The sequence below is a fragment of the Pteronotus mesoamericanus genome, unplaced genomic scaffold, assembly GCF_021234165.1.
Source record: "Pteronotus mesoamericanus isolate MK-2021 breed Mesoamerican mustached bat unplaced genomic scaffold, CSHL_Meso_final scaffold_85, whole genome shotgun sequence".
Classification (NCBI taxonomy): domain Eukaryota; kingdom Metazoa; phylum Chordata; class Mammalia; order Chiroptera; family Mormoopidae; genus Pteronotus; species Pteronotus mesoamericanus.
The window spans coordinates 18,178,155-18,191,395 of record NW_026555329.1 but is presented as its reverse complement, the minus strand read 5'-3'; the positions used below and the strand labels follow the sequence as shown (position 1 = coordinate 18,191,395).

The 13,241-nt window shown below is 44.8% G+C and overlaps 1 protein-coding gene across 1 annotated transcript in view; it reads right to left on the bottom strand.

Moving 5' to 3' along the window:
* SLC25A13 (solute carrier family 25 member 13) overlaps positions 1 to 12,525 on the bottom strand; it is a 172,666-nt gene extending 160,141 nt beyond the window's left edge. Inside the window, 3 exon segments of the mRNA XM_054564276.1 lie at positions 12,322 to 12,339; positions 12,341 to 12,465; positions 12,468 to 12,525. Coding sequence (XP_054420251.1) covers positions 12,322 to 12,339; positions 12,341 to 12,465; positions 12,468 to 12,525 — 201 coding nt within the window.
* Between the last annotated feature and the right edge of the window lie 716 nt (positions 12,526 to 13,241).

The window sequence follows — 13,241 nt, the reverse complement described above, 5'->3', positions numbered from 1 at the left end:
CGTTTAAATTCTCACTCCATCGCTAACCGTTAAAATGACCTCCTGTTTTCTCATCGGTGACAGAGAACACAAGAACGAAGGCTAAGTGAAAGGAGCACAACTCGGGAGAGAAGCTGGCGGCGCCATGCTACCCAGAGGCTCAAAGCCTGTCTATATTCACAGTGGCCCAGGAGACTGAGGCATCAGCAGACAGCGGAGCCCTACGGGAAGGCTGCCTTGGCTTTCTGAACTAGTCAGATTTCCTCATAAGCTTCTGAACCAGCAGTGGGTCTGGGCTGAGCTGGTGGCGGGCCACGCTGGCTGATGATGTGGCATCAGTGAAGGGTCATGACCTCCTGGAGTTGAACAACTAAAAAATTAAACTGGTTCCCTAACCTTTCATCTTTTATCAAAGTAACTACAGATAATCTGTAAAAAGAGGGACAGGGGCTTATAAAGAGTGCTAGGAAAACAGGAGTGGTTATGTAATATTCAGTGGGGAAACTGTGTTTAAACAGGACAGACAACCCAGAATCTGTTAAAGGGAAAGACTAACATGTAATACAAATTTTTTTAAAATCAAATGTGAGTATAAATCAGTTAAACATCAACTGAAAAAAAAGTATAACAGGACAGAAGGCCAAGGTTCTTAAAATTTTAAAGTGCCCTTAGATCAAATCGATGTGAAAAGGCAAATAACCTAATAGAAAATCGGGCAAAGGTCAAGACTAGGCTCTTCTCAAACTGCTGGCAGACGCCAAAAATGGACCAACAGAGGTCCTCAAGAACCACCATAAAAAGAGAACCAGTTGTGGGCTTTTACTCCTGGAACCGAGATGGAAGCCAGTGAGCGACAGCGGAATCCTCAAATGCAGAGTCCGCGTCAACCTGCAATGAGATAAGTGTGTGAATGCTCACAAGGCATAAGAAGTCCTTGCCGGCGGGTCTGGCAGTGTCAGATAAGAGACCTGACATAGCAGCAGCCCTTCCATTAAAGCTACCTGCACGACTCGGTCAGTATGATGTGAAAGACACAGCAACCAAAGGCCGTGTGTGGACTGTGTCTGAATCTTGATTAGAACAAACCAACTGTAAGAACTATAAACTTATGACATGGGTTTTTAATATCCTTACCAGTGAATGGAATGGGGAAATAAAACTAAGACCCTTTTCTTAAAATTGACGGGAAGAATTAAAAAAACAAACAAAATCTGCCCACCAGTATAGAGAAATGACCAGAAACATTCCTATCTCTGACAACTCTAAGTTAAACAAACAAACAGGCAGCTCTTTTTTTCTGCTACACTGTTGCTACAGCTTTACTGTGAGGAATGTGAGCAGGGTTTGGATAGGTCCCATTAACAAACTGCTGTAAAGGACATGACAAGGGAATGAGTGTTTGATGACAGCCAAAGCCAAGAAGGCGTTAGCAGACTAAAGAGATTAAATTGCATTCTGCATGCAGCAGGAATCCACACTGTGTACAAGGTAAATTAAAGAGGGTAATGTAGTACAGTGGTTATGTGCAGGGACTGTGGAGCCAGGCTGCCCGTGTTCAAACCACAGCTCTGTCTTACAGAAGCTGTGTGACCTTGGACAAGTCACTTAACCTCTCTGTGCCTCAAGAGACTTAACCACTCTGTGCAGATGCGTTTCCCCATCTGTATAATGGAGACAATATGGCACTACATGTAATAAGATTGTTGTGAAGATTAAATTATTTCATATACAGAGTGCCTAGAACAATGCCTGGTTTTTATAAGTGTAAGCTGCTGCTGTGAAGTTTCTCTGTCCAAAGAGGTTACAATGCCTTCCCTGCTACCTTGTATGTGATTATTAAGATCAAATAATGAGGGCTGGGTCTCATATTATCTGATTATTTTAATTCCTGTCGATTGTGAGTTCTCAAAAACAAGTCCACTAGCTTACTCATTTGAGGAAGCCCAGCACTCAATATAGGAGCTGGCCGATGGTTGGTACCAACAACACACTAGCATGCGTTGTACCCACGAACACAGGACTGCTATTAACACGGCAACAAGAGCCAATCTTAGAAGCTTCCTTTGACCATTCTGGCCAGAATGGAGAGGGGAGTGCAAGGAAGAGACCAAAGACAAGACCAGCTCGGAAGCTATAGCCATGCTGTCGCTAAAAAGTAATGGTGACCTGAACATCAATGGAGGAGACGGGACAGGACACACCTGCTCAGGGAGAAAGAAGAGTTTACCTGGCTCATCGCTCTGCCCACATCCAAATTCTTGCCGATGATGTCTCCTCTGGCTGCCCTCAACAGGTACTTAGGAAAAATTACATTGCAGGCTGAAAGCGAGGCATGACCAAGGAGGTAACTTCAATTCTCGGAAAGCAGAGTCTGAAATAGCTTCGAGATGGGTGAGTTGAGAGTTCCTACGAACAGCTGACAATGCAAGGCTGGCGCGTGGGGAGCAAGCGTGGAGCCGTCACCCTTCAAGAAGAAGAGGGTCTTGGGTGGGGACGTGGGGACACCGACGTTTCAGGGGGGTGCAGAAAGATGAAAAGAATGCTGCGAAGGGGGAGAAGGGCAGAATGTGAGAGTAAAGAGGCCGGGCGAGGGACACCATGAAAGCGGGTGCAGGGTGTCCCAGGAATGAAGCGGTGGGGCACAGGCCCGTGAGCTCAAAAATAATGAGGACAGGCTAACAGCATTAGAGCTGAGGCCACTGATAAGCATTAGAAAAAACTGTAAAAAACAAAAAAACACAGGTGTAAATTCCATTTCAGGAACTTTCAGTACAGGCAGGCAGTAATAGAGAAAAGTACAACCCCTACAGAATAGTCACACTTCCTTAAATAATACTGCAGAGATGGGTTCCAAAATAATACCCTGGATTCTATGTGGAATCCAAAGGGTCCTTAAAACCCCAAATATTTATACTGAATTTTGTTGCTGTATATTTAACCTGCAAAGAGTTCGACTGAGTGACAACCAAAAGGTGCTGCACCCTTGGTTTAGAAAGGGCAGCTCCATTTAATGACAGTTATGAGAGTTCCAAGCCAACAGTCTTCAAACTTCAGTGTGCATACAATCCCCAGGGTATCTACTGGACGTTAAGAATGCAGGTTCTGATGCAAAAGCATCTTTGACTTGAAGTGAGTCAAAGATGTGACAATTCTACCAAGCTCCCAAGTAAAACCAATGCCGCTGGTCCTGGGACCAAAACTTCCAATACAAGGCTCCTGGAAGACTACTCAGAGATTCTGACTACTGAAGCATTATGATGAATATTTAAATGGCTCACAAGCTTAAGAAAAGCACACCATGTTTTGTTCAGATAAGTCAAATAATATCTATGTCCCTAGTTTTCAGTTCGCTACCCATGTCCCACAGTTGCCAACAGATACCTCTTGACATTCCTATAGCGCTTCGCAACTCCCCAAGTGCTTTTCCGTGCTGTATTTCACCCGCACATCACAGATGTCACAGGTGGTTCCTGTTTTCCCTAAGGTGATACTAAGCAGTCAGAAGTTAGGCTTGTCCATGTTCTCATCATCAGCGGAAGCAGCAGGCCTATAACCCAGGGTCTGATGCCTTTTGTCCAGAGCTCTTTCAGTAACCCAGAGCTACTGATTAAAAATATAAAAAGTTCTCAAAGCCTCTTCCCGCGTAAGGAAGCAGCTCTGGCCTGAGGGAACAGTCGGGTGGCAGGGGGGCCTCTGCAGGTAGGCCCGCAACCGTGGCCAGGATCAGATGTACGAAATCACATGTCTAACCCGAAGAAAATTCTAAATATGCACCTGGGGCTACAAGCCTATTCAAATCAGGCTTATGATGGGGCTCTGGACATACTACCCCAAAATATAGCATCTTGGCCTATTCAATATTTTAAGCTGAAGGAACTTGATAAAAGAGCAGAAGCAGGAAGGTCACTCTGACCTCTCCCACCAACCACCAGGGCGCCCTCCTTCTCCGGGACTGGTCAGAAAACTCCCAGGTGGTGGAGCTGGGGGCCAAGAAATCTGTACAAACCAACCTGTTACACTTGCCCGTACCTCCCTAGGGACTTCTTCACCATTTACTATCCCTGACCTAAATCCTTTTGTCTTGTCAAGTCTTCACAAAATTCTTGTTTCTTTGTCGAAAAGGAGTAAGAGCTTCCTGCTCGGATCACATCTTCTTTGGGGTCTTTGTGCTCCTGTGAGGGCTCCCATGTACGTGTAAAAATTCAGTACAATTGGTATTCTTTTTCTCCTGTTAATTTGTCTTTGTCAATTTAATTTTCAGACCCAGCATGAGACCCTATGAGGGTTGAGGAATACTTTTTCCTCCCCTACATTTACTTATATTTTGTACACTTAGAATTTTCTTACAAATTGCACTGTGCAAGTCTTTGGCAAAAATATTTTACCATAAAACTGTTAAGTGTATCTTAAAACATCTGACTCATATCAACAGTTTTCATGAATAACTTGTGGAAGGTGTGACTACATGTAGGAATCAAGACAAAACAACCAGCCTCGTAACAGTCATTAAATAGAGTGGTATATTTAGGATGCATTGCTAAGAATTTCAACACTGCCTACTTTGCTCTGTTGTCAGCACCTGAAGTCAAAAAGGAACCATCCGGACCTATTTTCACTCACGCAACCACCTAGCAAATTTCCAAAGGAAAGGGTGGGTATGAGTACTCTATCTTTTGAAGGTTTCTAACCAACAAACCAGATCACCACTCTACACAACAGCCACGGGGAATGATTCTGAGCTAACAGACCAAAGCCACCACTGACTGAGTCGGTCTGACCCAACAAGAAGTTCTGGTTAAATAGGCCATTAAAAAAGAGGTTTCCTCAGCTGCTGTTAATGTTTGCTATAGGAATTACATCACTGTGACGAGGCACACCCTCCTTACTCCCAAGCAGAACCAACAAGTCTCTGCAGATCCACACCTTCCTGTTCCAAGACCCCACCCAAGGCAACCAAGACGACTCGGCAGAAAGGGCAGGTGCTCATGATGTAGGAGAGCAGGAAGAAACCGCTCTCAGCAGAGCTGATCCTCAGACAGTGGAGAATGCTGGCGAGAGTGACACCATTTAAGAACTTGTCAGAAGCAGAGGCTGGCCATAGGACAAAAGGTCAAAGAAGCAGGAGTCAGAGCTCCTCCAGCAATCCTACAGAAGAACTCAATATCCAAAAAGATCCGCTCCCTGATTTTCTTACACTACACCTTGATTTCCAACCCCTCCCACCCCCACTGCTGTATTTGCTGGCCAACATATGAAAACCCATATTACCTAACTGGGGAACACAGACCACACTGAACTTGGTTCATCAGGGGAAAGGCTGCAAGGCGAGGCTCGTTCTTTGCAAGGTTGCCCTCCTCATGACCCTACCCTGATCTAGAACAGCACTGAGACCTCCAGGAGACATAAGGGGCTTTCGATCCATTTGGTGAGAAAACCTATATTCTCGGATAAATTCCAAAACTGCATAAACTCGATGCCTGAGCACCAAGGCAATAAGGGGCAGAAGGACTGAAACTACCAGCAAGTTGTCAAGAAAGAGGAGAACTTACGGGGACCCCCCCATATCCTTCCTTTTAAATGACACACCAGGGATTGTCCTCTATCTCACTGCATTCCTTCCTTATCCCAGGAAGGCACAATCAGAGGATCAACTGAAGCCAAGAGCACAACAAAAGCCCAGGGCAGTGGCCTTATGGGCGCATTTGATTCACCTGAGAGCTTTTAAAAAACTCGGAACACAGGGCTGCTTATATTCTTTCAAGTTAGTGTTTTGGGTTTCTTCAGATATATTCCCAGAAGTGCGATCACTGGGTCAAAAGGCAGATCCATTGTAAATTTTTCAAGGTAACTCCATACTGCCTGCCACACTGGTTGCACCAGTCTGCGTTCCCACCAATAGTGCAAAAGGGTTTCCACATCCTCGCCAGCAGTTGTTTGTTGATTTATTGATGACAGCCATTCTAAGAGGAGTGAGGTGATATCTCGTTGTTGGTTAGTGACGCTGAGCATCTTTTCATATGTCTATTGGCCAGCTATACGTCCTCCTTGGAGAAGTGTCTCTTCAGATCCTCTGCCCATTTTCTAATTGGACTGTTTGTTTTTCTGGTGTTGAATTTTATAAGTTCTTTATAAATTTTGGATATTAACACCCTATCAGATATATCAGTGAGTATGTTCTCTCATTCCATGGGTTGTCTTTTCTGTTGATGGTTTCCTTTGCTGTGCAAAAACTTTATAATCGCCAATATATGGAAGTAGCCCAAGTGTATATCAGTAGATGAGTGGATAAAACAACTATGGGACATTTACACCATAGAATACTACTCGGCTGTAAAAAAGATGAAAATTTTTCTCTTTGTGACAGTATGGATGGGCCTGGAGAACATTATGCCAAGTAAAATAAGCCAGTCAGAGAAAGATAAACACCATGTGATTTCACTCATATGTGGAATCCAATGAACAAACTGAACTAACACAGAAAAGACAGACTCACAGATGGAGAGCAGGATGACAGGTAAGGTGAGTTTAAGGGAGTGGAAGGATTAAGCAAAAAGGAAAAAGGACTCATGGACAAGGACAATGTGGGAGAGGCAGGTATAAAAGGTTTAAGTGGTAATGAAAACAAATACAATTAAAAAAATAATAAAACTCCTGAGCCTCAGGCCACACAGAAGTCTAAATCTGAGCCTCTGGGTAAGATCCAGGCAGTTCTACACTGTCCCAGTTACTACAGTGTGCCAAGGACCCCTGGCCTACAACAGTGCAAGAAACAAAGGGGTTTCAAGGAAACTTGAGCCAATTATAAACTTTTCTAGGACTCCATTTCTTCATCTGGTAAAATGGGACAGAACTGAGGGGAAGAGTAAGGATCAACTGTGTTCTATATACCCCAAGGCTTATCCACCTCCATCAATTTAAGAAGCGCTAAATCCAAACATCTGTGAAACCACAGAAACGAACCGTCACCGTGGTAGCATAAAATCAACTCAAGCATTCCTTCCTGCCTACCACACAAAACTGGTCTGCTTTATTATGATATTATTATATCATCAAATGTCCAGCATTGTTTATCATAAGGGAAAGGAAACCTTCAATCTGAAGAACATCCTTAATAAGCTCAATCACATTTTATCCTCGGTAATAAACCTCTGAAGAGGATATTACTATAGATGAGAAACGTGAAAAACACAGAGGTTAAATATATAGCCCAAGTCTAGTAGTGAGCACAGGGTTAGTATTTTCACAAAGGAACACGACAGGGATGATAGCTGTACAACTCCATGAAGCTATCAAAAAACCACTGAATTATACACCTTAAGTGGGCAAATTATCTGGTATATAATTATATCTCAATAAAGCTGTTAAAAACAGGTATATGACAATCCCTAGGCTGTGCAATCTGGTTTGAAAGCCATTTAATACACAGTCAGTACATACAGTGAAGCATACGCTAAGCGCCAAAGCATTCTGTAGATGCAAACCACTGGACTGGGATGATCAGGAGGTCTGCATGTCCATAATCCATGCTGTGTGAATCCCCACACGCACCTTTGCAAATGGAACTCTTTTTAAGGCCTGGGAGGAGAAGGGTTAAGAGCAGAGACTCTGAACACAGACCGGAAGGGTTCAAATCCAGGCTGCATCACTTACTCGATGTACAACCTTGAGTAAATCGCTTAACCTCTCTGCATGTCTTTTCTTGCCTGTAAAATGAGGACAAAAGTAGAAAGCACCTGCTTCTTGGTATATGGAAATCAACTGAGTGATTATTTGTAAAGCACTAGGGAAAGTGCCCGGCACAGAGTAGGCAATACGTAAGTAGTTCTAAGATAAAAGTTTGGTTTCTATTAAGGTGCCTAATTTCCCCTCCTAAATCATCTTTCCCCTCTCCCATATACTAAACACCATGCTTAACACTATGCACCATGCTAAACCATCAGGCACACAGTATGGTGGACAGGGCAAGAGCACAGACTCTGGAGCCAGACTGGCTGGATTTGAACCCACTCCTTACTTCCTAATTATCAGATCACCTGCTGGTTATCTCATTCTTCACTTGTAAATCTGGGATAATAGTATATAACTCAAGGGACTGTTACAGGCATTAAGTGAGTTAATGATGAAAGGCATTTAAAATCTAATCTCTATCTCGTGAGCTGCTCCTTGATTTATTCTATTATCTGCTGTCCCCTAAATGTTGCATGTGCTCTCACCTCTCTGCCTTCCATTTGCTATTTCCTCTCACTGGTAGAGTCTTTCCTCTTCTCCCTTCCATTCCTTCTGAGATACTGCCTTTGAGACATTTCTTCTTGTCCCCCGTCACAGAAACAGGCTCCTTCCCTGATGCTCCCGCAGCCCTTGGTATGGCATGAACTATGCGTGGGGCTCTTCCATCACAGGCTTTAGCCCTTCACGCCATTGTGGTTTTCTTGAAAGCCCAAATGGAGTGCAATTCATCTTCATATCCTCAGTTTAGTCTCGTTTTGAACATTAGAAAGAGCCCAATACACAATTCTAAATAAATCAATAATGGGAGCGACAGCTCATCCAAGAACAGACTAATCAGTGCTAAATCCATTAGTCCTAAAGACCAAATTTCCCTTATAGGCATACTTCATTTTAGTGCATTTCATTGCATTGTGCTTCATAGATGCTGCTTTTTTAACAAAACAAAGGAAAGGTCCTCCATCAGCAAGAAGATTACATCTCACTTTATTGTGGTGGTCTAGAACCAAACACGCCTGTACTATTAGGCTTTACTTGGTCCCCCAATTTTTTTCTTTTAGTTCTAGGCTAATTTCACCCAAATTATTGATCCATGTCCAGTTTGGTATCTGAACATCTCTAATGCCTGATCTCAAGTGGGCATTTCCTAACTTTTAACAGTTTCATGAGAGAGAGACAGAGAAACATTGATGTGAGAGAGAAACAGCAACTGGTTGCCTCCCGCAGGTGTCCCCGCCGGGGATCAAACCCACAACCCAGGCATGTGCCCTAACCAGGAATCAAATCGGCGACCTTTTGGTACATGGGATGATGCTCCCAACAACTGGGCCACCTTGCCAAGGCTTTATTACTACTTTTTAAAAATGCATCTTTTGTGGTCTTGCATAAAATACAATTTTAAAAATTCATTTTCATTTTAATACATAAAAGACAGTGTTTGGAAATTTTTTAAAGAAATACTTTTCTCAAGCCCTGGCCAGTGTGGCTCAGTTGGCTGGAGCATCATCCCATAAACTGAAAAGTCGTGGGCTGAATTCCTAGTTGGGGAATATAACTAGGTTTCAAGTTCAGTCCCAGCTGGGGGCATAATGAGGCAACCGATCAATGTTTCTCTCCTTCTCTCTCTCCCTCTCTTCCCGCCCTCTTTCTAAAATCAATAAGCATGTCCTCAAGTGAGGATTTAAACAAAAAACAAACAAAAAAATAAGAAGGAGGAAATACTCAAAACAACACAAATAGTACAGGCACACCACTTACTGTTTACCATCTCACAGGGGAACCCAGAATTATCCCCACAAAAGCAGGCAGCAAGAGAACTGAAGCCTTTTGAGTTCATCTCAAAACACTAAGACTTTTAGATCAATGTTACTTGATGAAAAAACAAACACCTCTTGCATCACTAAGTATTACTCTTCATGCAGAAGTCAAAACAAAAAGCAAAGACTGGACTCTCAGTCTTCCTATTTAATAAAAGGAATACTGAATAATTAATTACATTTGAATAAGTAAAAGACCAAGGAAACTAAGAATAAATGGTCAAGAGATCAAGAAATGGCCAGTTGTGGCTAGATGCATCCAGAAAATAACCTGAATAATCTGCTTAAACAGTCAAACAATTCACCATAGTGAGTGCCGGCATTCACCTACAACTGTGGAGTTCAAGATTCTTGGCCCAATTTCTCAGGCTCTTCACTGAAGTGAGCTTCTCTGCTAGTTTTAAGAGGGAATGTCAGTCCTACCCCTGATGAGATTGTGAAGCGTATGGCTCTGTGTGCAACACAGCAACATGGAATAATATCTGTGCTCCAGGGAAAAGCAAAGAGCGTGGTCATTAACTGGGCTGCCCAGCACTGACTGGCAGCTGACAGAATCACCCCGCAAAAATAGTGCCCAAAACTAAGTAAGGGGCACTATTGGACTAAAGTACACCAGCACAGCTCATTTTGGGCCCTTTAAAGACTACATTTACTGCACTGCCCTAGAGCTACAATGGTGCACATTATAAGAAACGGCCTTATGAACCTGCAGACACGTATTTGTGGTCATGAGATAGCTTGCAATGCAGTTCACTCATAGCGTGTAAAGGACATGAGGAAAGACTGCCCTCAGAGAGCAGTACAAGGAGACCTCTCTTCCAAGTAGCTGACCTCACTGATCGCTTTATCTTTGCTTTGGCTGCTAGAAAATTCAATCATCTTTAGCAAGTATATCCATATTTTCCACTAACCTTAGTCCTGGCTTTTTTTTCTCATCTATTCTGACTTGATTTCGATGCCTTGTTGGATTGTAAATATACATATATATGATGTGAGCCATCAGAAATCCTGAAATGTGTAAATGAATAAAGACACAAAACACAAGATCCCAAAGAGTAAAACTGAAATGTTTCATCTTCCCTGAGTCTCACTACTTGGCTGAAATTCAACTGCACTTATTGATATGATGTGACAGTTTAATAAAAACACAATCCAGAGGCCTGCTTCCATGTCACTTGTTTTACTTCATAGTAGTTAATCATTCTTATCTTATACCCCAATGATATGTATATTACTCAAGTTAGGTTCCTTAATTACTTTACCTCCAAATTAAGAAAAATGATTTAATTCAGTAATGTATAGTTACCTACTCCCACTTACTCTCCTGCAAGGACCCACCTGGAGAAAACTAATTAATACCAAACCTTATACTCTGACTGCATGCAAAGAAATGGTCAAAGGCTACTGGCATTGGAAGGGTTAAAGTAGCTTCCAAAAATGAATCTCAAGGATCCTCACAGAATCTACCCAAAATGGTTATATACAGCCGTGTGTTCACACACAATCTACTTTCACACACATGGCACACTCCGGAGGATGGAACTCCGAGTAATTCAGAAAAGAGAAAGACCGCTTAGGCCACAAAGTCTAGCAATATAAAGAAGCCTGCAGATTTGGAAACTTGGAGAAACTTAAGTCATAGAATAGCATTTAAATATATTTGTCTGCTTACAATTTCCATTGCAAATGTGATTAGTTTGCTTGAATAAATAGGAATATGATGTGTTGGCCATGTTTTCCTCTTGAGGGTTATCACAGAGTTTTGATTAAGGACAAATGTTTGAAATGTTGGGTATATTTAAGTTCACTGCACTTAAAATGAGCTAAGAAGTTGTATAGGCTTGATTAAAGGCCTGCCTTCATGAACTTAAAATTAAAAGTAATAAATTCCAATGATTCAAGTGATTGGGACTAAAAATGGTATTCTGCCAGAAAAGTTGAAATAGAGTCCAAAGAGACTGAAATGGTGTCCAGGTTTCAAGAAATGGTGAAAGAGGAAAGGTCAAGCTGTCGGAGTTGCCTTTCCTCTGGGTGAGTGAATGATTCACATTACGCAGAATTCCTTTTAAGTAGAACTTCACAGGACTTACAGGCTCTCCGGACAATCTGTTCTGTCATTTCTAAAAAGAAGCCTCTCAAATGCTCAGAGGCCGGTATGTAAGTGTTGTCAGATGGGGAGAGTTGGGGAGTAGGATGAGGAAGGTTGGGGCGAGAGGTGGGGGCTGGGGGTCCTCTGGAGTTTGCCCACAGACGCGCGCACGCTAACTCTCCCAAGCCACCTCCAAAACGGAAGTCAAGGTGACTTCCCCGCCCGCGGGAGGGCGGAGCCTTTGAAACCTAAAAGGATCACGCTCCAGCCAGAGCTGTGTCCCCTGGAAAAAGAAACCTAGGTCAATTATAACCTGGGTCAAGAGCAGGAGCGCGCTGGGGTGCCCCAGGAGACCTGCTCACCCCAGGCCCTCCCCCGGCCCAGGTGCTCCCGCTTCTCCTCGCCGGCCTTAGCTCAGCCCGCCGGGCGCCGCTCAGGCACTGGCTCCGCTCCCGGGCCAAATGGGAGGGTCCAGCCTGCAAAGTTTCTGCAGCAAGATCGGGCCCCAGTCGCAGCACGGGCCGCCTGTGCTGCCCCGAGAGTGGCGGTCACCTCCTTGGGTCCGCTGCTTTAAGGTGGAACGGCTGCCCCGTGCTCCTTTCTTATGCACTTTCCCCAGCTCACCCACCCGGCACGTGAACGTCCGAGCCTGTCGCGCCTACGGACGCAGTGGGGCTGGCGCGCTCCCTGGGGCAACGAGCTGACGCTTACCTTGGCGGCCGCCATGCTTTATCCCCGCGTGCGGGCGACTGCGGGTCCCTCTTACCGGCGCGCCGGCACTGTACTGTGGGACCGGGCAACTCACTTCCCGTCCGGGAGGCGGCGGAGGCGGCGATAGGGCCCGGCAGCGAGCCCGCCGACCTGCCTCCCCACGCCCTCCCGCCCGCGCGGGTCATGCGGGCGCCGCCAGCCCATTGGCTGGGCCGCCCCGGCCGCCGCGGCGCGCGTGAGCGGCATGGCCTCTGCCCTGCGGCCGGGGCGGGCCTGGGTCCACGGGCTCCGGACTGGATGCGGGCACGTGACCCCGGCGGAGTTCTCCGGCCGCGGTGACTTCTGAGGCGAAGGCCCAGGCGCGATGGCGGGGTGCCAGCCTGTCTCCTTTGGTCAGGTGGCCTCGGGAGGGCTGCGACTGGTACCAGCGGCTGCTCCAGGGCCCTGGAAAGCCAGCGGAGGGCACACAGCCTGGGGAAGTTGAGAGCGCCAGTACGTCACATGTTTAGCCACCTTTTCTTGTCGGTTTCCTTTCAAAGGGGCTCCGTTCTGCACTGTTGTATAATGAACCCCCAAAGCATTAAGCAGTCAAAGGGAAGATAACCAAGTCATTTTGCTGGCAAGCCTACTTTTGGTCAAGTCTGGTAAACTCTGTGTACTAAGCAGGTGTATATATTTATTTGCAGAACATGTAGTTGCAGGGCTACTTTATTTCTGCCCCGCCCAGTAGGACTAGGGGGAAAAATAAATAATAAAGAGCCCTACTAAAACAAATGAGTCGAAATTTTAATGAAAAAAGTAAAGGTATAAACTCCAGAGGTCTTCATCGTCTCCATCAGAATTTCATTCATTTGTGTCTGCCATCAAAATTGTGATTCAGGCAATGGGGATGGCGGGAAAGGGCTTAAATGCTTTGTGGG